The 26,334-nt window shown below is 32.6% G+C and overlaps 2 protein-coding genes across 2 annotated transcripts in view; both read right to left on the reverse strand.

Moving 5' to 3' along the window:
• LOC143058840 (low-density lipoprotein receptor-related protein 2-like) overlaps nucleotides 1–10,684 on the reverse strand; it is a 112,196-nt gene extending 101,512 nt beyond the window's left edge. The window contains exons 1-6 of the mRNA XM_076232317.1: nucleotides 10,594–10,684; nucleotides 9,748–9,905; nucleotides 6,450–6,673; nucleotides 3,430–3,639; nucleotides 2,715–2,920; nucleotides 1,878–1,994 (exon numbers count right to left, since the gene is read on the reverse strand). Coding sequence (XP_076088432.1) covers nucleotides 1,878–1,994; nucleotides 2,715–2,920; nucleotides 3,430–3,639; nucleotides 6,450–6,673; nucleotides 9,748–9,858 — 868 coding nt within the window. The 5' untranslated portion in view covers nucleotides 9,859–9,905; nucleotides 10,594–10,684. The remainder of the gene's footprint in view (nucleotides 1–1,877; nucleotides 1,995–2,714; nucleotides 2,921–3,429; nucleotides 3,640–6,449; nucleotides 6,674–9,747; nucleotides 9,906–10,593) is intronic.
• A 3,588-nt stretch (nucleotides 10,685–14,272) lies between these two features.
• LOC143059460 (uncharacterized) lies at nucleotides 14,273–24,971 on the reverse strand. Its single transcript, XM_076232962.1, has 5 exons — nucleotides 24,968–24,971; nucleotides 24,600–24,698; nucleotides 16,905–17,027; nucleotides 14,698–14,814; nucleotides 14,273–14,406 (listed from the first exon to the last, which is right to left on the reverse strand). Exons 1-5 carry the CDS (start codon nucleotides 24,969–24,971, stop codon nucleotides 14,273–14,275), a joined length of 477 nt encoding a protein of 158 aa, XP_076089077.1.
• Between the last annotated feature and the right edge of the window lie 1,363 nt (nucleotides 24,972–26,334).

Here is a 26,334-nt window from a genome sequence, read left to right on the forward strand (position 1 = left end):
TTCTAAACTCAAAATTGTACACAAGAAACTAAAAGTTAAATAATACAAGACTAACAAAGGCCAGAGGCTCCTGACTTGGGACAGGCGCAAAACTGCGGCTGGGTTAAACATGTTTGTGAGATCTCAACCCTCCCCCTATACCTCTAGCCAATGCAGAAAAGTAAACGCATAACAATACGAACATTAAAATTCAGTTCAAGAGAAGTCAGAGTCTGATGTCAGAAGATGTAACCAAAGAAAATAAACAAAATGACAATAATACATAAATAACATCAGACTACTAGCAATTAACTGACATGCCAGCTCCGGACTTCAATTAAACTGATTGCAAATTATGTCTTCGTCATATGAATATCAGGCACAATCCTCCCCGTGAGAGGTTTAGTATCATACCATCATAACATATATGAGAAGAACATAACCCGTGTCATGCCAACAACTGGATTATTAATAATAAATGTGTTTAGTTCCGATGAAAAGACCCTATAAGTGAATCAATATTAACGCCAAAATATACAATCTTTAATGACCTTGTGCATTGTTGTTTGACTTTCCCTATGTTATCCATACTAGGTGCCTTCCAAACACACACACCCCTTACAATTATTTCTGGAATAACCCTTCCAAACACACACACCCCTTACAATTATTTCTGGAATAACCCTTCCAAACACACACACCCCTTACAATTATTTCTGGAATAACCCTTCCAAATACACACACCCCTTACAGTTATTTCTGGAATAACCCTTCCAAATACACACACCCCTTACAGTTATTTCTGGAATAACCCTTCCAAATACACACACCCCTTACAGTTATTTCTGGAATAACCCTTCCAAATACACAATGAATATTCAATCATAGTACTGTTCCAGAATTATAAAATCATTTGGGGATATGAGATAGGCACTTTTTTAAGACCCATAAAATTAAAATTACATTTTTCTTATAAAATATTAGTCTTTGGACATTACCTACTAATGAAGTTGGAACAGTGTAAACAAACCAGCTGCAGTACAACAATGCCATAAGTTCATGCACCTATCTTAAGTCAGTAAACTTGTCACTCATGCAACTTCTTTGTATTGATCTGATAATATTTGTAAGCTATTTTCAACTGAAATTTGCAGTACAACAATTCCATAAGTTCATGCACCTATCTAAAGTCAGTAAGGGACGACATCAAAAGTTCAATGAAGGATAAAAAACTTAATTCACATAGTTTTTTCACTGACCCCCACACCCCCCCTCTTAACTTAATTTAGGAAAAATTGATTGACCAATAGGGATATATGTAAAATCGATTTTAGATTAACAAAACTTGCAGCAATGTTGACCCCCCACCCCCAAACTATTTGATTTAAGTTTTTTATCCTACATTGATCTTTTGATGTCGTCCCTAAACTTGTCACTCATGCACCTTCTTTGTATTGATCTGATAATATTTATAAGCTATGTTCAACTGAAATTGATAGTTTTTTTATGTTATGTACTGTAACACCACTGAATCAAGTTATGGGAGGGTTTAGCTCCAATAAACATCTTTAACATAGCCACATTCTGTATGTGCCTGTCAAAAGTAGAGAGCCTGTTATTCAATGGTTATCGTTTGTTGATGAATGTCATATTCATCTTCAGTTTGGTGTTTTGTTTCTGAATTAGGCTATTAGTTTTCTCATTTGAAATGTTTTAACATTTGTCAATTCAAATTTTCTTTATAACTTGCTGTGCGGTATGGCTTTTGCTCATTGTTGATAGCTATACAGTGACCTATAATAGTTGTTAATTTCTACATCATTTTGTCTCTGGTGGAGAGTTGTCTCATTGCGAATCATACCACATAATCTTAATTTTAGATTAAATTAAATACTTACTTGTGCAATTGATGCCATTATCCTGTAGTCTATATCCAGTATTACAAGCACAGGAATGTCCCAAATGAGTCAGTAAGCAAAAATGTTCACATTTAGCACCCTCACAGGAATTAGGTCCTAAATAGAAAATAAAAAATTCTATCAAACTTTGGTATAAGGCAGTCAAAGGAACCCAACACGTTCATAAACAGAATTAACTGTGTGCTATCGCTCACATTAACCTCAACCAATTTTGCAGTAAATATGAAATTTTAATTATCTACTTTTAAAAATTAAAAAAAATATTGGCATACAAAACGTTTCTTTGTATCAATCCAAGATCAAAGTTAGTCCTTTTCACCTGATGTTTATAGTTTGTTCTTATATTATGCTGTTAAACCATTAGAGGATGGTTGAATGCTCACAAACATGTTAACCCACACTACAGGAGCTTGAAGTTCAGTGGTTGCTATTTATTCATTTCTGCCATATTTATCTTTCGTAAATTATTTTGTTGTAAAATAATTTTTAAGTTTTTCTCAATTGAATTGCTTCATATTTTTCGAGTTTGGGCCTTTTATATAGCCTACTATACAGTATGGGTTTTTACTCATTGTTGAAGGCTGTACTGTTGCCTATAATTGTGTAGTTGTCTCATTGGCAATCATACTATAACTAGGGGGTGTTTAACAATGACTACCAATGAGGACCTAGCACGTTCAGTAACTTAGCAATCATACCATATCTATTTATTTTTATAAAAAGTAGAACATAAAAGGGAATTAAACGATAAATGCCACCCTATGACATAACCAGATGAGACTTCATCAATAATTTAGCATCGTTAATAAAACATACCAATGGGTTGTAATGAGGTATGATAAGCTACAACTGCATTAGGTTGGGCCTTTTTGTCTCTGAATATTGCTGCCACTTTATTTTTGCCAAGCTTGTCAATTCTTGAGATCCCTATCTGAGTCCTGTCTGCCCAGTATAATTTGTCATCTAGAAGGGTCAGACTGACGGCTGCTGGAATATTGGAACCACCAGATAGAACCATGAAACTGAAGTATAAAATGTATTCTTTATCCATTATTTCACCAGTATCCAGGATTTTGATCGGTTGATAGATAATGTGTTTATCATGTCATTTCTTTTATCTTTCAGTGTATTTTTCATGAATTTGCTCTGATAATATAAATAATGTTCATATTTCTCCATTTGATGGGATATATATGCATATTGATAAGCCATTCCCCCTTTTCGTTGTAGGTATTTGACAAAAAATTATATGCTATTTTTGGTAAAAAGACATTTTTCAATTTCAACGATCTGAAGTTATCTGACAGCGCCAATTTAAACATTGTTTGAAGTTTATATATATCATTACATTGATTGATTGATTGATTGATTGATTGATTAATTGATTGGTATTTAAAGCCACTTTCAACACTATTGTAATTTTAAATCTTTAGCTTTGATATTCTCAGATTTTTTAAACCGTGTACGTAATAAAGGAGATATACCACAGCACAAAAGTTAATACTGTTCTTGAAAACACGTCATATTTTACCTAAACTTTCCATCATAATCCACACAGCCGATATGGTCCAATCGGTAATCTGTCCAATACAGCCGTTTAGTAACTAAATCTAATGTAATACTAGACGGAGCCACCACCTTCTTTATTGGGAATGTGTATCTATGACTACCATTCATAAAAGCTCTCTCAATTCTGGCATCATGATGAGGTTTACTCCCATAGTCAGAAAAGAACATGTATCTGGAAAAATAAGAAGAAACTATAAATTTGTTTCAATAAGATGACTGACAGAAATTGTCATAATCATTAATATATAACTTACTGCGGATTCACTTATTTTTGTGGGTACCAGTTTATGTGTACTGTGGAAAATTTGCCTTTTCGTGGATAAGTGATTGCTTGTTCTGCCAAAATCTGCATACAACCGAATAGAAATTTGTATTTAGTTCAACATTTAAATTTGTTCAACTGTACCCACAAAACCCACGAAAATTGGTATCCAACAAATAATAATGAATCCACAATATTTTAGGGAGGAGACCTTGCATTGGTAAGGGAGACAACTCTTGAAATTAAGAGTAACACAGATTTTTTTTCATTTCTGTTTTACACAACTACTCATTCACAGATTTAGCTCCATTAAAACAGGCCTGCCTTCTTTAACATTCAAGCTTAGGCCACACCAATTTAATTTCTTGTTCTACGGATTTTTGGACTCCAAAATTTGGGGCGAGCGAGCGATTTGAAAATTTTAATAAAAAAATATTTAATTTGCAAATTTTTGAGGCGAAGCTTGAAAAGTAAAGGCGAGCGATTATAATTTTTTTTTGTAAACATAAAATAGTAGGTTTTGACAATATTAATGCTTGATTTCTCACTTGTACTTTGACATTTCTTTAATTTCTGAAGTATTTTTTCCATGTTCACCAAGAAATAATTAAATCTGGTCTATGTATGTGTGACTGACAATGAGACAATTCTCCATCCAAATCATAATCAGTTTGGGGACAACCCCTTAATGTTATAAATATCCCTTTTACATGTTTTTTGAGGGATCAATATAAGTTATAATATATTTGTTTGTACAAAAGGGCTCATATTTTCTCAAAGAACTATATATCTATCTGGTATTAAATGGTCAAAACATGTCCAAGAATTTTGTAATTTTCCTGGACTTGAACCATGTTAACACATTTACTTTAACAGTTTAATATTATTCAAAATAATTGGACCCCTCTTTTAGAAAAAGTTGTTTAAAATATGATGGAACTCTCCTCTTTTTTAGTACAAAATTTGAAGTTTTCAAAGGTTTTGTATGATGAACTATACAAATCCTTGGTATTTCTATTTTCTTTTCTACATCAGTAAAATGACCCCTAGTCTGAGCATGCTGAGGGAGGGTTGTTCCCAACTTGATAATAACTGGGAACAGTATATATCATGTATATCCAAACGGGGAAAATACCAATGAACAACATCAACAAACAATAACTGCTGAAAGACAGGCCCCTCAATCAATCAGGACAGGTGCATAAACATGCAGCGGCTATGGATAGTTTTGTTTCGCCAGCATACAATATAATTGCAGTTGAAGGCAAATCCTTCAGAAGTTTTTTGTACTTTATTCTAACAACGAATATTTTTTTATAGGGAATATAAGTAAGGGGGAAAGTAACCAATTTTTTGTTATTGACAGGTATTCCCGCTGATATAAATTTATTTCGGAGCACTCCCGCTTTAGATAAATAGGTTTCATGCTGAAACAAATATTCTCACAGATATTTACAAAGTGTGGTGGGGTGCTTTTATGTTTAAAATCATTATATACAGGTTATATAGTCTGTGCTTTTAAAAACAAATGTTGATATCTTTTCAATCTAATTAAAATTAAATCCTTTAATTGCTCCTGTTCTGATGCGCGACATATCAGAACAGGAGCAATTAAAGGATTTAATTTTAATTAGATTGATATCTTTTTATAATATTTACAAAACAACGGTGCGGGAAATGGACATGATTACATTTCCGGATGCGGGAAGCGGGAATATAAAAAAAATAAAAAAATTCTGTTTTGAAAAAAATATGTGCGGGCGGGTCCGTCGAACAAGGAATCAAATTGGTGTGGCCTTATAATTATCTGCCACATTTAAGATTTTAGAAAGATCATAGAAGCATAATTTCACTAAGTACTACTGAACAATTGACAGTTCTCAGTGTCAGGCTCATTACAGAGCTGTACATAGATTTTTGTCGTTTTGGTTTTTTGTTGAACTTCAGTACTAGTGTTTCTGTTGTTTTGTTGTTTCCCTCAGGTTTAGTTTTAACCTGGATTTGTTTTCTCTCAATCGATTTATGACTTTCAAACAGCGGTATACTACTGTTGCCTTTATTTACCCAATATTTTTTTGAAGAATATTGCTGTTCTGCTTCAAGAAACAACCTTTTTATAAAGATTTTACAAATTTGTAGTATATATATAATGGAACTTGTTGTTTGAGATAATTCGGCTGTAAATGAATATCTCTATATTTTTCATTCATTTCTGTCAAGCACCAAATAATTTCAAGTCTATAAAGTCTAAAATAGTGTAAATAATTTAAACAGAAACAATACTGTGGATTTATTTATTTTTCGTGGGTATCAATTTTCGTGGATTTGTCACTGAATAGAAGTTCCTTCATAACATAAGTTCCAAATGGAAACAATATTCTGGAATAGTATTTCCACTTGAATAAATATTACAGTAAATGTTCCTAACGGAAAAAAATGGTATAAAATATTTGTTCCAACAGGAACAGGTATTATGACATTGTTTATAACAAAGTTTCCATTGGAACTTTTGTTAAGTGGAACAAATATACGTTGACAGATTGACGAAAAATAGCATTTTCGTGGATATTTGATTTCGTGGTTTTGCCAATCTCTGCATGCAAAGCATAAAGAAAATTTACAATTTGTTAATCATTTAAATTCATGATTAACCTAAACCCACAAAATCCATGAAAATTGGTAATCAACGAATATTAATGAATCCACTGTAGCCTACTAACCCGGCATTTGGATCTACAGCTAATCCTCGTGGAATCTGGAGATTATCGCTGATAACATCTCTCTGTTTCTTTGTTGTGTAGGAATATACACCAATGATCTTTGCCCTTTCATCCACATAATAAATATTCTGAGCAATCCAATCATATGCAAATGATGTTGGTCTATATAAACTTTTGATAGGTAGAACACTTTTAACTAATGTTCGAATATTTTTTTCATATATCTGTAAAAAAAAAATCAGTAATAACTGTATTAAATGAATAACTGTTCTCAATTTATAATATAATAAGGTAACAAAAATAATGCAACATCTGAAATAAACAGCTGCGCCATGAGCGCATGATACGCCCGACGTCTTGTGTAGAAGTTTTATGCAATAATCATAAATAGTTTCTGAGAAAGTTTTAAGCAATAACCATATATTGTTTTTTAGACACGGCAGGACATGTGAAACCTCCAACCCTGTATTTTTTTTTACAAAAAAACTAAATATCACTAAAATAAAATTTTGAATCAAAACCAAAAAGTATACAGATCTTTAAATTAATATAACAAAGAAGTGTGTAAAGTTTTAAGCAAAAATAATAAATTACTTTTGAGAAACGGCGTGACATGTTAAAAAAACTTCCCCTGTTTAACAAAATACTCAATAACTCAAAAATAAAAATTTTGAATCATCACCAAAAAGTATACAGATCTTTAGATTAATATAACAAAGAAGTGTGTAAAGTTTTAAGCAATAATCATAAATTGTTTTTGAGAAACGGCACAACATGTAAAAAACCCCTCCCCTTTTTTTAACAAAATACTCAATAACTCAAAAATGAAATTTTGAATCATCACCAAAAAGTATACAGATATTAAGATTAATATAACTAAGAAGTATTTAAAGTTTTAAGCCATAATCAAGAATTGTTTTTGAGATATTGTGCGACATGTGAAACAAGAGGCTCTCAAGAGCCTGAATCGCTCACCTTAATTCTTTTGGTTAAATCTCTCATCAATGATTATTTTGGCTTTTCAATTTATTTAAATGTTTTTTGGATCATCCTATTTTCTTCAAAAGCCAAAAAAAATAATCATTTTCTCCTATGTTCTATTTTAGCCATAGGAGCTATGTTTCTTGACATACAAGGAAATAAAATATAAAATTTATACTAGATACTCTGAAACTCATTTAGCCTAAGTTTGGCTGAAATTGATACAGCAGTTTCAAAGGAAAAGATTTTTTAAAGTAAGTCAACATGATGAACAAATTGTGAAAAAAGTCTTTAAAGGGCAATAACTCCTTAAGGGGTCAATTGACAATTTTGGTCAAATTGACTTAATTGAAGATCTTACTTTGCTGAACATTATTGCTGTTACAGTTTATTTCTATCTATAATTATATTCAAGATAATAAACAAAAACAGCAAAATTTCCTTAAAATTATCAATTCAGGGGCAGCAACCCAACAACAGGTTGTCTGATTCATCTGAAAATTTCAGGGCAGATAGATCTTGACCTGATAAACAATATTACCCACGTCAGATTTGCTCTAAATGCTTTGGTTTTTGAGTTATAAGCCAAAAACTGCATTTGACCCCTATGTTCTATTTTTAGCAATGGCAACCATGTTTGTAGATAGATCATAACTTCGGATACAATTTACAAACTAAATACCCTAAGGAACATTCAGTTAAAGTTTGGAAGTATTTGGCCCAGTAGTTTAAGAGGAGAAGATTTTTGTAAAAGATTACTAAGATTTACGAAAAATGGTTAAAAATTGACTATAAAGGGCAATAACTCCTAAAGGGGTCAACTGACCATTTCCGTCATGTTGACTTATTTGTAAATCTTACTTTGCTGAACATTATTCCTGTTTACAGTTTATCTCTATCTATAATAATATTCAAGATAATAACCAAAAACAGCAAAATTTCCTTAAAATTACCAATTCAGGGGCAGCAACCCAACAACAGGTTGTCTGATTCATCTGAAAATTTCAGGGCAGATAGATCTTGACCTGATAAACAATATTACCCCACGTCAGATTTGCTCTAAATGCTTTGGTTTTTGAGTTATAAGCCAAAAACTGCATTTGACCCCTATGTTCTATTTTTAGCAATGGCGACCATGTTTGTTGATAGATCATAACTTCGGATACAATTTACAAACGAGATACCCTAAGGAACATTCAATTAAAGTTTGGAAGTATTTGGCCCAGTAGTTTCAGAGGAGAAGATTCTTGAAATAGTTTACGACGACGACAGACGATGACAGACGACGACAGACGACGACGGGCGACAGGCGACAGACGACGACGGACGCCAAGTGATGGCATAAGCTCACTGTCCCTTTGGGACAGGTGAGCTAAAAAAACAACCCTGTTTTAGTTACAAAGTGCCGTAACTCAAAAAGTTTAAATCTTATTTTCACCAAAAAGTATACAGATCATTTGACCATCATAAGAAACAACTATATTAAGTTTCATGAAATTTGAATAAAAAGAACACATGTGGATATCTATAAAGACACCATGCACATTGTGTACAATTTGGAAATTAGTATGGCGTTCATTATCACTGAACTAGTATATAATTGTTTAGGGGCCAGCTGAAGGACGCCTCCGGGTGCGGGAATTTCTCGCTACATTGAAGACCTGTTAGTGACCTTCTGCTGTTGTTTTTTTCTATGGTCGGGTTGTTGTCTCTTTGGCACATTCCCCGTTTCCATTCTCAATTTTATTTTTTTCACAATTACATGACCACAACTGGAAACTTTAAATTTTTAATGAAACCCTAATTTTGCATATATATTTTACAGTTCAGTTAATAATGAATGTGTATTTCTCAATAATTAACAGGATTTTCTTGCAGCGTCGAAAACCCACTGGTGGCCTTCAGCTGTTATCTACTTTTTGGTTGGGTTGTTCTCTTTTACATATTCCTTATTTCCATTCTCCATTTTAGAATATTATCAATTTATGTATGCTAAATTATGGGTTAAAAGAGTTCCCAGTTCAAACAAGTTTAATAGTAAGATTTCTAAATTGCTAGCTATCAAGGTAATAGTCTCCAGGAAGACATGTCATCCATCCTGGACTTGATATATTCCAACTAACACTTTAAAATGCTGCATGCCTTAATGAGTCAAAAAATGATCTCATGCTCATGACACAAACACACTCCCATGAGAACTGACTGATTAAACAAAGTTCTTATGGTATTTTAAAACATTATTTAAATAGTTAGTAAAATGACAATGCAATTGCTTAAACCATTACAAAAACTTTTGCATTATTATGCATTATTTTACCTTTTTCTCTTCCCCGTCAATCCAGAACATGAGGTTTCGTTTGATGTCAAAATCTAGGTCATCAACTTCTACTTTTAAAACATCCTCCTGGTCACTTCCTGTTTGGTCCATTTTAATGACCTTGTTGCCAATAGCTACATATAATTTCCTTGGTGCTCCTGAAGTAAAGAACAAAAAAAATCCAACAGGTTAGTATTTTTGTATTCATGATTTCTGCAATACAATATAACACTCCAATTGTATTAGGTTGAAACATATTTTTGTACACCCCCAAAATGCTCCTGCTATCTTTCAGTTGTTGCAAGCACATTTCCACAATATAAAGAAAAAAATATCAAAGGAAGTTATTAAAATGTATCAGAAATGTGTAAAAATATAATTCAGCGGTTCAAAGACACTGTCATTATCATGATTATAAAAAAAGTCCTTAGTTGCTGATAAAAAGGGGGATAGTGATTAATCATTCTAATGCAATATGACTTGCAACACACCTCAATATAATTAATTGACATCCCATGTCAATTCACCAGACACTTTTAAATATTTGGCCAACAGTCTACATTTAATATGGAGTATTTGCCACGATTTTAACATCTAACAAGTATTGAATTGGAATAGGAATAACGAAACTTTGAAGAGTTCCACCATCAATTAGCCATTTTACTGTTGTTGTTTTTGTTGTTATCAAATTTATTTTTCACATAACAAATTTGCATAGACAATGAATCTGATATTTGTCAGTCAAATCCACAACTAAATGTTGCAAATATATTACTGTTGTTCCTTAATTTCAGCTATATATTAGAGGAGTTTCTAAAAATAGATAGCCCATCAAAAACAACATACCATCCTTTGCTCTAGATCTGCAGTGTATCCCATCATGCTGCTGGTAACCAGGGTAACAGGAACAGCTATAAGATCCATTAAAATTGGAACAAATGTGATCACAATACTTATGTTTATGTCCTCCGCATTCATCAAAGTCTGAAAACAACAAGAAAGAGAGAATTATTCTACCTAAATTTTAAATCTGTATCCTTTATTTTTAGAAGGTTTATTTTGCAAATCTTAATTTCATTTTTTAAATGATGATTTTTTTTTTTTAGAATCAAGTCCTAATCAGAGGCCTAAGTTTATTTATAAGGAAAATATGGTTCAAGTTTTTACAGATAGCATTAAGCTTCATATATCCTTTAATTTAAGAATAAACAGGTATATGATATGTAAAAAATTGTAATTCATGCACCTACATTGAACTTTTTTAGCCCATACAAGTAGATGCAAACAATTCAAATATACCAACTTGACCATGTTTACCTTCTCTGAATTAGAGTTCCACTTTTTTTTTTTTAATTTTGATTGTGAATAAAATGACCTTGTTACCAACAGCTACATATAAACCAATATATTTTAGCTACCAAATAGCTACATATAAACCAATATATTTTTAGCAAGCAATATCAGCTGGAAAAATTTCCCATATAACAAATTGAGTAAAAGGTGGAATAAGAGGGTGCATGCAGTGTTTCCCTAACTCTGTCTGACTGACAAAATGTCAGACAAAAAAACATTTCGCAGAGACAAAAATTTTAAGATTTTATAATTGAATATATAGTAGAAATGTTCAAATTTCTGTTTCGGTCAGACAAACCATAAAACAGTTTAGTACAGACTGTGCACAGAGTAACCATGGTTAGCATTAACATAAAACCTTCATCAGATTTTTGCCATACCTATACAAGTACGATTGTCTTTTTTGTTAATAACATAGCCTGGTTTACAGTAACAACTTCCTCCCAATGGAGTAGGGTAACAATCATGTTCACAGTTCAATGTTGTACAAAAAGTTCTACCTGAAAATGAAGACAGTAAATACAGCAACACATTTAATTTCTTGGTAATCAATTTAAGCAGGTCTATTGTCATAACTTTTTAGCAAGCAATAAGTTTAATATTTTACAGAAGTTTGAACTAGCATTCAGTAACCATGGTAACTGTTCAATGATTTGAGTCTTTTGTTTTAATGTAACAGTTGATTTTGTGCCTTGTATCAATCTTTTGTATAAAACCATTAAAACCGATTATTAGTTTGTTCTTATGTTATGCAGTTACACAGCTGTCCCAGGTTATGGGATGGTTGAGTGTTTACAAACATATTAATAGTTATCAAAGGTACCAGGATTATAATTTAATACGCAAGACGCATGTTTCAACTACATAAGTGTGACTCATCAGTGACGATCAGATCAAAATATTTATAAAGCCAAACAAGTACAAAGTTGAAGAGCATTTATGACCAAAAATTCCCAAAAATTGTGCCAAATACGGCTAAGGTAATCTATGCCTGGTATTTTAAAAACCCTGCCACATTCTTTATGTGCCTGTCCCCAAGCCAGGCTATAGTTAATTGGTTGTCTTCGGTCCATATCTGTCTTATCTGTTTTTTTTGTAAATTGTTACACAATATGGGTTTTCTCATTGTCACTGTGCTTAAACGGCTGTGGGTAACTTAAGTTACCCACAGCCCAAGATGGCGGACTCTAAACTTGTTGATATTTAATTCATACAAAATGTACCTTTTGCGACGTTTTTCATGCAGAATGTAAATATTTATAGGATTATTGATTAAAGAAATAACTAACAATTACCAGAAATTTGTTAATATAGAGTTCACTAAAGCGCAAGGTCAACTTAAAAAAATGCATAAGATGTCCGTAACTTTTTGATCGAAACTAAGCAGACTGTCCGTAACTTTATTTTTAGATGTGGGTAACTTTTGATTTAAAATTTTAAGAATTATAATTTCAACAATTAGAAGACAATTAACATCATATTTGTAACCTTCGCGGCCGTTTACACTACTCATTCACCACCAAATGTGATGTTATTAACGCATCATACGTTACACCACATAAGTTTTATGTGGGGTTTGTGGTACTCCATCCTGGTTATGGTTTGAACTTTTATTTACTGATGTGCGTCTTATCGACGTTTTTCGCTTGTCAGACCAAGGCTTTTCCATACTCTTTAATGTTTTGAGTTTAGTTATATGTTTGCGGTTCACCTTCACCTCTGTTTCTTTCTATGTGTATTTTGAGGAATACTCTTTGACGCGGCTCGGTATTTATACATTCCACCAGTTAGTTATAGTGTTATGATTTTTTAAATATGTTTCCTAGTAGGGGTTGTTAGACTATTAAATTACCCTGTTGTCCTACGTAGTTATTTATATTTTTATATACTATGTCGAATTGTTACACTATGTTGACTGCTCTTTTCCTTTTATTGTCACTGACTTTTACCTATTGTGTCTTTTAGTTTATTCAGTTTAATGAGATTTAATGCAACTTGCATACAAATGAAATATGCAGCTAGCTGTAAAACTAGTTTTATTCATTTATACAAATGTCCTTTTTTTTAAGTTTTCCCATTTACTGTAAATCTTGGCCAGGGTGCCGCAATATCACCGTGCGCAACGTCCCAGTGTGTCCAGATTGACACCCTTTTTATTTTACTGTCAATGCTGATGGGATTTGTTTTTGTGGGGATGAGAGAAAAGTGTTTTTGGCTTTTTCAAAAAGACGGAAAAAGTTTGTGCACTTAAGTCTCGTATAGTCTATCCACTGCATACCTGGGCAATTTGGGTTCCCCTCCAAAATCCCGGATTCACGCTACCCTTGTCGTTGCTGTCAGAAAATCAGTAAGTGTATACATGCTACATGTATGTGTAAAAAATACTTGTGTAGTCTACTTGTTCAAAAATAAAAACGAACAATGATGTTTCAACAGTTTAGCTGCTATGATAGGAAACAACCCTCTGAACTAGGCGATTCGGGTACCCCGACGTTATACAAAATGAGACCCGAGTTTTGCGGATTTATCGTGATTTTTTTCATATTTTTCCCAATTTTGTCTTCCATCGATACAATGAATTATATCATACTAGACATCTACTTCGTTTTGTGAATATGTATTCGATGCAATCTCTATCATCAGTTTAAACATTGCATCCGCGTATGTCGATTCTTTGAAAGTTACGGACATCTCTATTGGTATGATGAAAAAAGTTACGGACAAGTTGTTTTGAAGTTACGGACAGCCTAAGTGTTTTTTAAAATCGTGCTGTGATCGTTTACTTTGTAGAATTTAATCACCTTTCCAGTTTAGGGGTTTCCCTAAACGATTAATACAACTTTTAAATTCAGTTGTTTAATTGATGCATTCGTGGTATTGTTATTCTATAGAAGAAAAGTATCTAACCGACGCAAGGCGGCTCCATCTTGGGCTGTGGGTAACTTAAGTTACCCACAGCCGTTTAAGCACAGTGATTGTTGAAGGTTGTATGGTTGCCTTTAACTGCTAACATCCACTTCATTTCAACTGTGGTGGATAGTTGTCTCATTGGCTATAGTATGTCCCATCTCTTTTTGTTTATAAATATAATATATATAACACATCGATTTACAAGCATTGAGGCATACTATAATTGCTACTAAGTATAAACAGTTCTTTCACCATTAATTTATTAATACATACTACAAGTTTTCTCTTCGTCTTCTCCAAGTCTGCAGTCTTTTTCTTGATTACAGACTTGTTGTGCAGAAATACATTTGCCTGTCGACGGACAGGACCATTCATTAGGTTCACATTCATAATTATCTGTAAATAAAATATCTCAGATTGATTGTTTACAAGAATAAGATTCACAATTGTAGTCTTTTGAGCTTTCCGCTTATTTGCTGATCTGAATAGGATCAGGGATGGTTCCAGGATTTTTGAAAGCAGAGGTGCCATTCCAGATAATTAATAAATATATAAAAAAGTATTTATCGAATCTAAATCAACACATCCTTACTTTTTATGCATGTTCACTCATCAATTAAAAAACCTCTGTCTATCCCCAACTATCCACAAATATCATTCCCCCTAACCCCTCTCTTCCAATCTTACCACAGCCTGCTTCGTCAGAGTTATCATTACAATCATTATTGCCATCACACACCCACTTTTGTGGTATACACTGTTTATTGGCACATGTGAACTGGTTCCCGCTACAAACTGGGTAAGCTGTAGAAAAAAGAAAATTCAAAAAGGAAATATCAATATTAATTATGTAGGTACACCACTTACATGTAATGAATATATATTTGATGTGTTTTTTGCAACAGAAAGTGAGTTTTCTGCATAAAATTTAGGGTGTTTCATTTTCCCATAAAATTAAGAAATACTGTGGATTCATTATTATTTGTTTGATACCAATTTTGCTGAACGCCGTGGCTAAAGGTGGACCATGATATTCGAAAAATGACAAATTTTCTAAAAGCCTGTATTCAGATTTTGGCTAAACCACAAAATTGAATGCGCATGAACATGCTACTTTTCCTTCATCCGTAAAATTGGTGCACATGAAAATAAACAAATCCAGAGTTTAAGCAAGTTATGAACCAAACAAATTGGATGTTCCTGTACAGTAGTTGACGCTTGTTTATATATATGATATTTGTTTTTTGTTCATCATTTTGTATATAAATTATGCATTGGGCTTTGCTCATTGTTGCAGGCCGTACGGTGACCTATAGTAATGTCTGTGTCATTTTGGTCTTTTGTGGATAGTTGTCTCATTGGCAATCATACCACATCTTCTTTTTTATATTTGTTTTCGTTTGAGTTGTCTTACATTGTAATTTTGGTGCATTTTATAGCTGACTATGCAGAATTTGATTTGCTTGTTGCTAAAGGCTTTTATGGAGTCTATAGTCTTTAATTTCTAGGTCATTTCATCTTTTGCAGAGAGTTGTCTCATTGGCAGTCATACCACACTTTTTTTTTAATTTACATGTACACACTTTTGTGAAATCTAATCCTAGAATTTTCAACAAAGATTCGTGAAACTTCAGAGTTATTTATTCACAAATTGAAGTTTTGCATTTAAACTGATTTAGAAGAAGTTATAAAAGTACCAATTTGGGGTAATCAACTTTTCCTAAACATTTAAGCAGAAACCTTTAATACTTCATATACAAATTGTGAATACATTTTAAGTTGTATACCTTTTGTATAGAATTGATTGAGATTTTTTTATTTTATTTCAACACCTTACTAAAAATGATTCCAATTTATGTATCAACTTTTCCTGCAGCTTTAACCTATGTCATTAAAAATTATCAACATTTATGTATTGAAGTCGTGCATCTCCTATTTTAGGGATGTTTTTTTAAAAAGTCCCAATGTTTTAATTTATATCTATTCACAAATTTCATGTATCAAGATTAATTCTAATGTTAATGTTAATTATAGACTGTTCTTCATTGTTATAGAAACATTTTGGACAAGCTTTCCATTGTTTATAAGCTAATTTAACTACATGGGGAAAAAATTGAAAAAAAAAATCATAAATTCTTGTTATCTGTTTTTAAACAGGATAAACATATGAAAATTGGTTGAAAAATGACAACAAATCTGTTGTTGTTTAAATGATATATTATAGTTATACTATAATTGTTACATTTACTTTTCCTTTGTGCTCTCATATTTTAACCTACTTTATATTCACTAATAAATCATTTTAATGCATTAGCTAATTTTCCTTAATTTTTTATAACCAAATATGTTATTTGTTACAAGTACAATTTGGTGACTTGCATGGCTCATTTTTTTTGTGTACTTTTCATTATTTATGTATCCCATTTTTTAACCTCTGAATTCATTTGCAATATAATAAATATTTCAAATTTGTTTTCATTATTGAATATCTACACAAAGATATATGACAGATGCTTCATTGTCTTATACAACACAAAAAAATCTAATAATAGCTTAAAATTGGGAAAGGAAATGGCGAATGTGTCAAATAAAGGCAACAGTAGTATACCACTGTTCAAAACTCATAAATCCATGGACAAAAAACAAAATCGGGGTAACAAACTAAAACCCAGGGAAACGCATTAAATATAAGAGGAGAACAACGACATAACACTAAAATGTAACACACAGACAAAATCCCACAAGAATAACAAATATAACATATATATATAACATCAAAACCAAGTCAAAGCGACAGCTTAAGTTAGTTATACTAAAATGATCATGACTAACAACTATTTTTCCTCCTAAGGTTTATTTTTATTGAATGAGTACCAAACCAATTAGGTACATACAGCAATGGGTATATTCATCCGAATTATCTCCGCAATCATTTTTGTGGTCACATGTCCACGACTTTGCTATACAGCGACAATTATTACATTGGAACTGCTCATCAGTACATGGAAATTTACAGCCTAGAAATAAAAACATTCAAAAATCATATACATGGTATAATACACCCTCAACTTTCCTTACATAGAAGAATCTTATGCATTCTGGATAAAATTTTCATTAAAAGAAAACCAAAATGCTGTGATTGTCTAATGAGGTCCAACAAAATTTAAATTCATTGAATGACGTCAATGATAATTAAATTCTGAAAAGATGCATTGTCACATCAGAAAAACAAACAAAAAAAATAACATAATTTATTAGAGTCTCACCTCTTTAAAACATTTGATATAAAACACAATATAATATTAACAATTTATAAAAGAGTCACTCTAAAACGAGTTATGAGAGACTGTAAAAACACAGATTAAAATACATTTATATTACATCTATAACATATATCAATATATCTTAGCATAAAACACCATACTATTAAAAACAATTATACAAAAGAAAACCAACAACATTATATACACTTATTAAGAGTATAAAATACATGTAAGAAAAGATTACAGTCAAATGAAACAAGTTTCTAGTGATTACAAAGTTGAGCAAACTAATGAACCAGTGTATGCTAATTAAATTCTCTGTGCACATACATCTTGTGACCTTTAAGGTGGTACCTAACACTTTCACTAAAATCAATTTGGCTCGTTTAATTTTCATAAAATTTTGACAAAGTATTTACTTTGACCCTTTGACAAAAATATAAAAATTTCAAAAAATTTGAACCAACCATTTTATCGGAAAAATTACACTGGTTATATTGCAGTTTGACAAACACTTAGTTTTGATCATTGAGAAGCTTGATATTCTCTTAACAACGCAACTTAATTAAAATGTTCAGCTGATTTTACAGAGTTATCTCCCTGTAGTGTTAGGTAACCACCTTAAAAAACTTAATGAACCCACAACTTATAATTGACAAAATTCCATTCATTTGATGAATGTTAATTGCAAAACAATAAATGTTTATTATCTTCAGGGTTTGAGACAGGATTTACCAACATGACCTTGGTTAACAATCAACACAGAATCATGGTACATTTGTATGATTAGGTAAAATGAAAAAGCAATGTTTAATTGTATTGCATTTGAAAATTTAACTTTTTCATTCAACTTTTAAAATGACGTGTGTACAGATCTAACATTGTTGGGTTGATGTTTAGACGAGTTGTATATACATTATGTACACAGCCATGTATCACCATCATTGATGGCGATCCGATGGATACATCTGTTGTAGAGTTGTCACTGACTCAGACGTACTTATAAATATAATTATTTTCTGTAACTGTATATTACATTAATTTGTAGGATCCTTTACTATAGATAATTTAGCTGATCTGTAACAATAACATCTTCATGCCTTATATACATGTATCATGTACTGTAGTACGCTGCTAGATTAAAACTGACGAGGAAAGGTAACATACGGCCAGCGAAAGCTCTTTTTTGAGAGCCCAGGTGGTCGTGTGGTCTAGCGGGACGGCTGCAGTGCAGGCGATTTGGTGTCACGATATCACAGTAGCATGGGTTCGAATCCCGGCGAGGGAAGAACCAAAAATTTGCGAAAGCAAATTTACAGATCTAACATTGTTGGGTTGATGTTTAGACGAGTTGTATATACATTATGTACACAGCCATGTATCACCATCATTGATGGCGATCCGATGGATACATCTGTTGTAGAGTTGTCACTGACTCAGACGTACTTATAAATATAATTATTTTCTGTGACTGTATATTACATTAATTTGTAGGATCCTTTACTATAGATAATTTAGCTGATCTGTAACAATAACATCTTCATGCCTTATATATCATGTACTGTAGTACGCCGCTAGATTAAAACTGACAAGGAAAGGTAACATACGGCCAGCGAAAGCTCTTTTTTGAGAGCCCAGGTGGTCGTGTGGTCTAGCGGGACGGCTGCAGTGCAGGCGATTTGGTGTCACGATATCACAGTAGCATGGGTTCGAATCCCGGCGAGGGAAGAACCAAAAATTTGCGAAAGCAAATTTACAGATCTAACATTGTTGGGTTGATGTTTAGACGAGTTGTATATCATGTATATATATATATATATATTATGTACACAGTCATGTATCACCATCATTGATAGCGATCCGATGGATACATCTGTTGTAGAGTTGTCACTGACTCAGACGTACTTATAAATATAATTATTTTCTGTGACTGTATATAACATTAATTTGTAGGATCCTTTACTATAGATAATTTAGCTGATCTGTAATAATAACATCTTCATGCCTAATATATCATGTACTGTAGTACGCCGCTAGATTAAAACTGACGAGGAAAGGTAACACACGGCCAGCGAAAGCTCTTTTTTTGAGAGCCCAGGTGGTCGTGTGGTCTAGCGGGACGGCTGCAGTGCAGGCGATTTGGTGTCACGATATCACAGTAGCATGGGTTCGAATCCTGGCGAGGGAAGAACCGAAAATTTGCGAAAGCAAATTTACAGATCTAACATTGTTGGGTTGATGTTTAGAATAGTTGTCTATACATTATGTACACACCCATGTATCACCATTATTGATGGCGATCCGATGGATACATCTGTTGTAAAGTTGTCACTGACTCAGACGTACTTATATATATATACAACTCGTCTAAACATCAACCCAACAATGTTAGATCTGTAAATTTGCTTTCGCAAATTTTTGGTTCTTCCCTCGCCGGGATTCGAACCCATGCTACTGTGATATCGTGACACCAAATCGCCTGCACTGCAGCCGTCCCGCTAGACCACACGACCACCTGGGCTCTCAAAAAAAGAGCTTTCGGTGGGCATTTGTTACCTTTCCACGTCAGTTTTAATCTAGCGGCGTACTACAGTACATGATATATAAGGCATGAAGATGTTATTGTTACAGATCAGCTAAATTATCTATAGTAAAGGATCCTACAAATTAATGTAAGATACAGTCACAGAAAATAATTATATTCATAAGTACGTCTGAGTCAGTGACAACCCTACAACAGATGTATCCATCGGATCGCCATCAATTATGGTGATACATGGCTGTGTACATAATGTATATACAACTCGTCTAAACATCAACCCAACAATGTTAGATCTGTAAATTTGCTTTCGCAAATTTTTGGTTCTTCCCTCGCCGGGATTCGAACCCATGCTACTGTGATATCGTGACACCAAATCGCCTGCACTGCAGCCGTCCCGCTAGACCACACGACCACCTGGGCTCTCAAAAAAAGAGCTTTCGGTGGGCATGTGTTACCTTTCCACGTCAGTTTTAATCTAGCGGCGTACTACAGTACATGATATATAAGGCATGATATATAATTATTTTCTGTGACTGTATCTTACATTAATTTGTAGGATCCTTTACTATAGATAATTTAGCTGATCTGTAACAATAACATCTTCATGCCTTATATATCATGTACTGTAGTACGCCACTAGATTAAAACTGACGTGGAAAGGTAACACATGCCCACCGAAAGCTCTTTTTTTGAGAGCCCAGGTGGTCGTGTGGTCTAGCGGGACGGCTGCAGTGCAGGCGATTTGGTGTCAGGATATCACAGTAGCATGGGTTCGAATCCCGGCGAGGGAAGAACCAAAAATTTGCGAAAGCAAATTTACAGATCTAACATTGTTGGGTTGATGTTTAGACGAGTTTTATATACATTATGTACACAGCCATGTATCACCATAATTGATGGCGATCCGATGGATACATCTGTTGTAGGGTTGTCACTGACTCAGACGTACTTATATATATATATATATATATATACATATTTTTTTCCAGAACTTGGTTTATTCTATCTTTCTTCCCTGATTTTTACTTTACTTCCATCAAAGTTTTTTATGCACAATATTGCAGAATTTTTTACGATTTAGGTCAGTGCATACGGAAAAGTTGTCTAAGAGTACAGTTAAGTAGGCTATAATTCAATAGCAGCACATAAAAAAAAATTCTGACAATTCATATAAAATTAAAGATTTCTTGTCAAAGAAACTTTATGTACATGTGTTTTTATGGTAATACATGTACGTTACAGATAGCCTTTGAAGTATATAAAATATCATCATCTTTTGAAGTATCATATGCCTTTAATTAATCACGCTAATACAACATGTACAAGGTAATTCTTAACATGAAATCACATAAATTTGTTAGTCTTTCTTCCAAGAATAACTTTTTGTCATCTAAGAACTCAAATAATATCTACTCTGGCAATGGTCTATGTTTTGGGAATTTAAAGCTGCATTATAATTAGTTACAGTTAAATAATCCATCAAAGTGATGGATATCACTCATGGAAAGATTGGAAGAGTAGTTTGGATCTTTATAAAAAACTTTAAAAAGTTTACAACCTAAAATCTTATCTAAATACATCTAATTTTCAGATAAGGAGATTAATCACTAAATTTAGAATAAGTGATCACTCCCTCTTTATTGAAAAGGGGAGATAATTTTAAAATCCCAAGAGAGGAACGACTTTGCCATAAATGTAAAATACTAGAGGATGAGAAACATTTTTTACTCTATTGTAATTGTAATAAAACACTAAGAAATAACTTTTTTCAACACATATGTACTGAAAATAATAACTTAAATTATTCAACTGAAGAAGAAAAAAATCATTATTTACTAAATCCATCAATGCCTCTACAAACAAATAAGTTAGGATCCTTCCTATTAAAGTCATTAGAACTGAGGGCAGGGGACTCTTAACAGCTTGTTTGTTGTTATAGATTTTGATGCTGTTTTTATTGTGTATGTTTGATATGTATGTATAAATGTTTATTGTGTTCATTGTGTTAATATATGTTCGTCACAAACTGTAAAGTTTATAAGACAATAAAATATTTGATTTGATTTGATTTGATAATTTCATATTAAGGTATGGTAGGGACAAAAGAACATAAATAAAGCACTATTGCTGAAAATTCTTCTAGTAAATGTTACCAACTACTCTTATAAGACATAAGCTAAGAACTTTAAAGTGTCAACAAAAATAATCTAAAAATGTTGTTTGGGGGCATTTTATAAGTTAAAACATAGGTTATACATGTATGACATTGAAGATTAAAAGTTGTAGAGTGCCATTTGATCAATTTATATTTTTCAGAACAGGGCATTAAAAAAAGATTTTTTCAATGTAAACAAATTAAAAAAATTGTATTTTATTGAAATGCAGATTTTTTCTTGATTGCAAAAATATGTTTACTTCTTTAATATAAAAATTCAAATGACTGAAATAGACATAAGGATCATGATGATTGATGGGGAATAAACTAATAAAAAATGGTTTGTTATAATCAAAAAGTTTTAAATTTTATAACTGTTTCTAGCCAATTATTGATAAAAAAAATTAAGTGAACTAACCTAAATTGTTGATTAATTGCAGACTATTATTGAAAATTTATCAAAGGCCTTACTTGAATACCTTTTTTATATTCATATTTATATTTCATTATTTTTTAAAGATCTTGTTAAATCACTTTATGTAATGTTGATCAAAAGTAATAGGCAATAAATAAATCTATCATCCTTGTATATATCAAACATCTAATATATTCATTTGTGTATTCAATTATGAGGTCAAATATTCATTGATATTTTTTTTATGGGATGTACACAACAGCCTGTGTGGATTTTGCTTTTTCCACCTGCCCACTCTAGCTATAATCTCTTTTTTGTAAAAATATTGATTAAAAATGCTTATCTGCTTTTTTCAAGTGATTGTACTTGCAAGTCTTTAGATGATACAAAAGAAATTAAATGCCCACTCCTACAGGTGGGCAGAGTGGACAAGGTAGAAATTTGGCCCACCCGGTGCCCACTCCCATGGTGGGCCGGTGGACAAAGCAAAATCCACCCAAGCTGTAGTGTATATTGAAGCAAAGATGTAATAGGGTCTGTATAATACAACAAATGGAAGTTTTTAACGACCTTGACTGGCTTGTCTGTATAATTATGTAAGACTGAGGTTGATAAGTAATGTGGTCAATTTGATTGACAGTTTAGGAGGTTTGTAATTAAAGGTTTACCTTGTCCCTGAATGGTTGATGATAATGACAGTTGTCAATCATCTAGTAATGTATCAATACTCAATTACCTAATCAATATGTTTAATCAAAGAGCAGATTGCTCTGAGGGATACGATTGCCGTTGTTTCATTGACACCGGTGTATACATGTAGCTGGATAATATTATTTTTAAAACAAATTCAACTGCACATGTAAAATAGTTACAAAATAGCCAATCCCGGATAAAAGTGTTTAAACAATGTATTTAGACCTATTGTGTTTTATTTTTGTACGATCAATTCCAAGTTTACTTTCCACAGCAGTCACTGGGACTCAGAGTGAGAGAAGGCATTTCACCTCGTACATTATCTTATTATCTTATGACCTATTTTCCTACGTTATTTCTAGGAGGCACCCCATTCCTAATTCTTTAAATATTTAATTTCTTTTGAGTCAGTGATCATGACTCCTTTCCGTACACATTTATCGGTTTAAACTGCATTCGTTTTTAATATAATACGACGTTTATTGACAGAACGAGCTTATACTTGATTAGAATTCACGGAAGTTATTTCCGGAAGGGAGACAACTCGATACGATAATATGGAAGACTCCATTTCGCCGAAAGGGGTGTTCTACGATGTGGACGATATTTATTTTGATTTAAATGATGAATATGATTTAAAATTATGCAACAACAATAACCCTCAATAGCGGACATATATAGAAAAGATCACATGCGTTATAAATTAATTAATTGAGTGGGGAATCTAGAGCAACCATTCAATCTAAAACCCCTTGAATTCAAGAAAACTATACGCATGCGCATAATTTCCAAAACAAACCCTGAAGCAAGAACGTATATTAAATGTTTATTAAACGACCTAGATATCATGGTTCTCTATTACAATCTCAAATATCAGTTTCATAACGGTAACATATAAGTAAAACTCCACTTCAGTTCTTATATGACAGAAATAGATTGGTTGGAATTCCGAGAACTCTCGCATTTTACCAAAACTGGGAATTCCCTCTGACGTGTTTTCTAAATTTATAAATACACTAAATATAAATACTGCTGAATTCTGATTTTCCGTGTTGTTAAAAACACGCATATAAGTCAAGGGAATTATTAAACATGAAGATTATGAAAAGAACATTATAGGAAAGTTGTTTAAGTTCAATCCCTTTGTTTGTTTTTACCTTTTAAAGCAAGACAATCATAAGAATCCGAGATGTTCCTCAATGTTTAGAATAAAACGATTGACGTGAGGGAAATGCTCTGAGCCACCGGTATAAGTCTACAGATTGCTTGAAAGCAATCGTATCCCAAAAAAAGCCTTTCCATCAAAACACCTTAATGACATACATTCTGGAATAAACTGCTCCAAAAATATACCCATTTGATAACAGTTTATATGTATATTATGTGCACATATATGAGAACTATAGGGAACTATATTTCAGTGTGAATACATTTAGTAAAAGTAGCTTACCTGTCGTGTTGTTAGGGAGGCCAATGCCTAAGGAAAGATTTAGAACAAGTTCCAATCTTTCCAAAAAATACTTATTCTTGCAAGTTTGGCTAGCTGTGCCTGTTGTGTGACCTGTAAACTTGTTTGTTTTGCAGTCAACCTTGCTACCTGACATCTTGTTAAATAAGGGACTATTAATATTACATTTATTACCTTTATAAATGTTTAATACCATTTTTGGGAATGTTTTGATTATTTTAAAGTAACCTGGAGACCAGACAACCTTGTAACGTGACCTTGTGATGTACATGTAAGTGGGTTACCTCATCTTGCTAATTGAGACCCTATTTTTAAAAAGTTAATTTATGTGACAAGAATGATTAAGCAAGGCAAACAGAATTGATTCATATGGGTACTATACAGTTCCATGCTTGCTCTATGTTTTTGGCCCATCACTTACCCATTATTCTTCTTTGTGCAAACCCTATACAATGTATACAGACCCTCACATACAGAAATATTGTCACATAACAAGTAAGCAAGGTCAAATTTTTAGGTCCATCTGCATCACTGAATCCATGAAATGCAAAGGACTTCATTTAAATTATACCCCATTGTATCACATCTTTTTTTATTATAAAAGATCTACAAAATTCTACATTTTTCTGTAGATCAGACAAACAGTCGGTGTCAATTTTAACAGTCTTAGGATTTGTTTGTCTGAAAAGAAAAATTAATATTTTTAACTGAAAAAATCTAAAAATTTATGTCAGACTGCATGACCAAATGATTTTTTGTCTGATATTTTGTCGGGCAGATAAAACTTGGGATACACTGGATATAAATAAAATACATACCGCAATGCAGCTTAAGTTTGTTTTCATCTGAATTATCTCCACAATCGTTTTTAGAGTCACAGGTCAATGACTTTGAGATACAGCGACAATTTTTACATTGGAATTGCTCATTGGTACATGAAGTTTTACATCCTATTGCTGAAATAAAAATACATTTAATTATTTTATGTTTAAAAATTTTCAATACATTCTCAGGTTTTACATTCTACATGTACAATGCAATGAAAGATGAAAATGAAGCAAGTTTCATTCTAGTGATTACAGAGGGGGGATAGGACCTTTATCGGGACTCCGGGATCGGGTGTTTTTAAGCTCGGGATTTCGGGATTGACCCTTTCGGGATCCGGGAATCGTTTTTTTCCGATTTCGGGACATCAGGATTTACTTTATTTAAATTCGGGACCTGGGGAATTTGTTTTTTTAAGTCCGGGATTTCGGGATCAGGACCCCTCCTATCCCCCCTCATTACAAAATTTAGGAAAATTGTACCAATGCATTCAAACCAAGTCCTTTGTGCATGTCTTTTTACATTTATTAATACATATATATACATGTATGGGACCTGTTATTCAATGTTTGTTGTTTGTTGATATGGTTCGATACTTGTATCTTTCGCATTGCACAAGGTTATGTTTTTCTCTGACTGTTTATGACATCTTTTCACTAAACTCTTTGTATGTTTGTTGTGTACTGATGGTTAATTTAGTCTTAGATGCTTGATTTTTTTTCAATAGTTGTTATTGGCTTTGAACAAGCTGTCTGTAATTGCAAGTACTTTCAGATCTGTACTTCATGTCTTTAGTTTTTGGGAGTACAAGTACCAAGCCACGTCCTGGTATAGTTAGATGTATTTCTATTGAATCCATCTGATCATACCATTAAAGACTTAACTTTTTCAACTGATTTTAATAGTTTATGATTGTGTTGTACTGTTAGACTAGACTATCACAGGTTATGGTATTAGGGTTGT

This window comes from Mytilus galloprovincialis, chromosome 14 (assembly GCF_965363235.1).
Source record: "Mytilus galloprovincialis chromosome 14, xbMytGall1.hap1.1, whole genome shotgun sequence".
Taxonomy (NCBI): domain Eukaryota; kingdom Metazoa; phylum Mollusca; class Bivalvia; order Mytilida; family Mytilidae; genus Mytilus; species Mytilus galloprovincialis.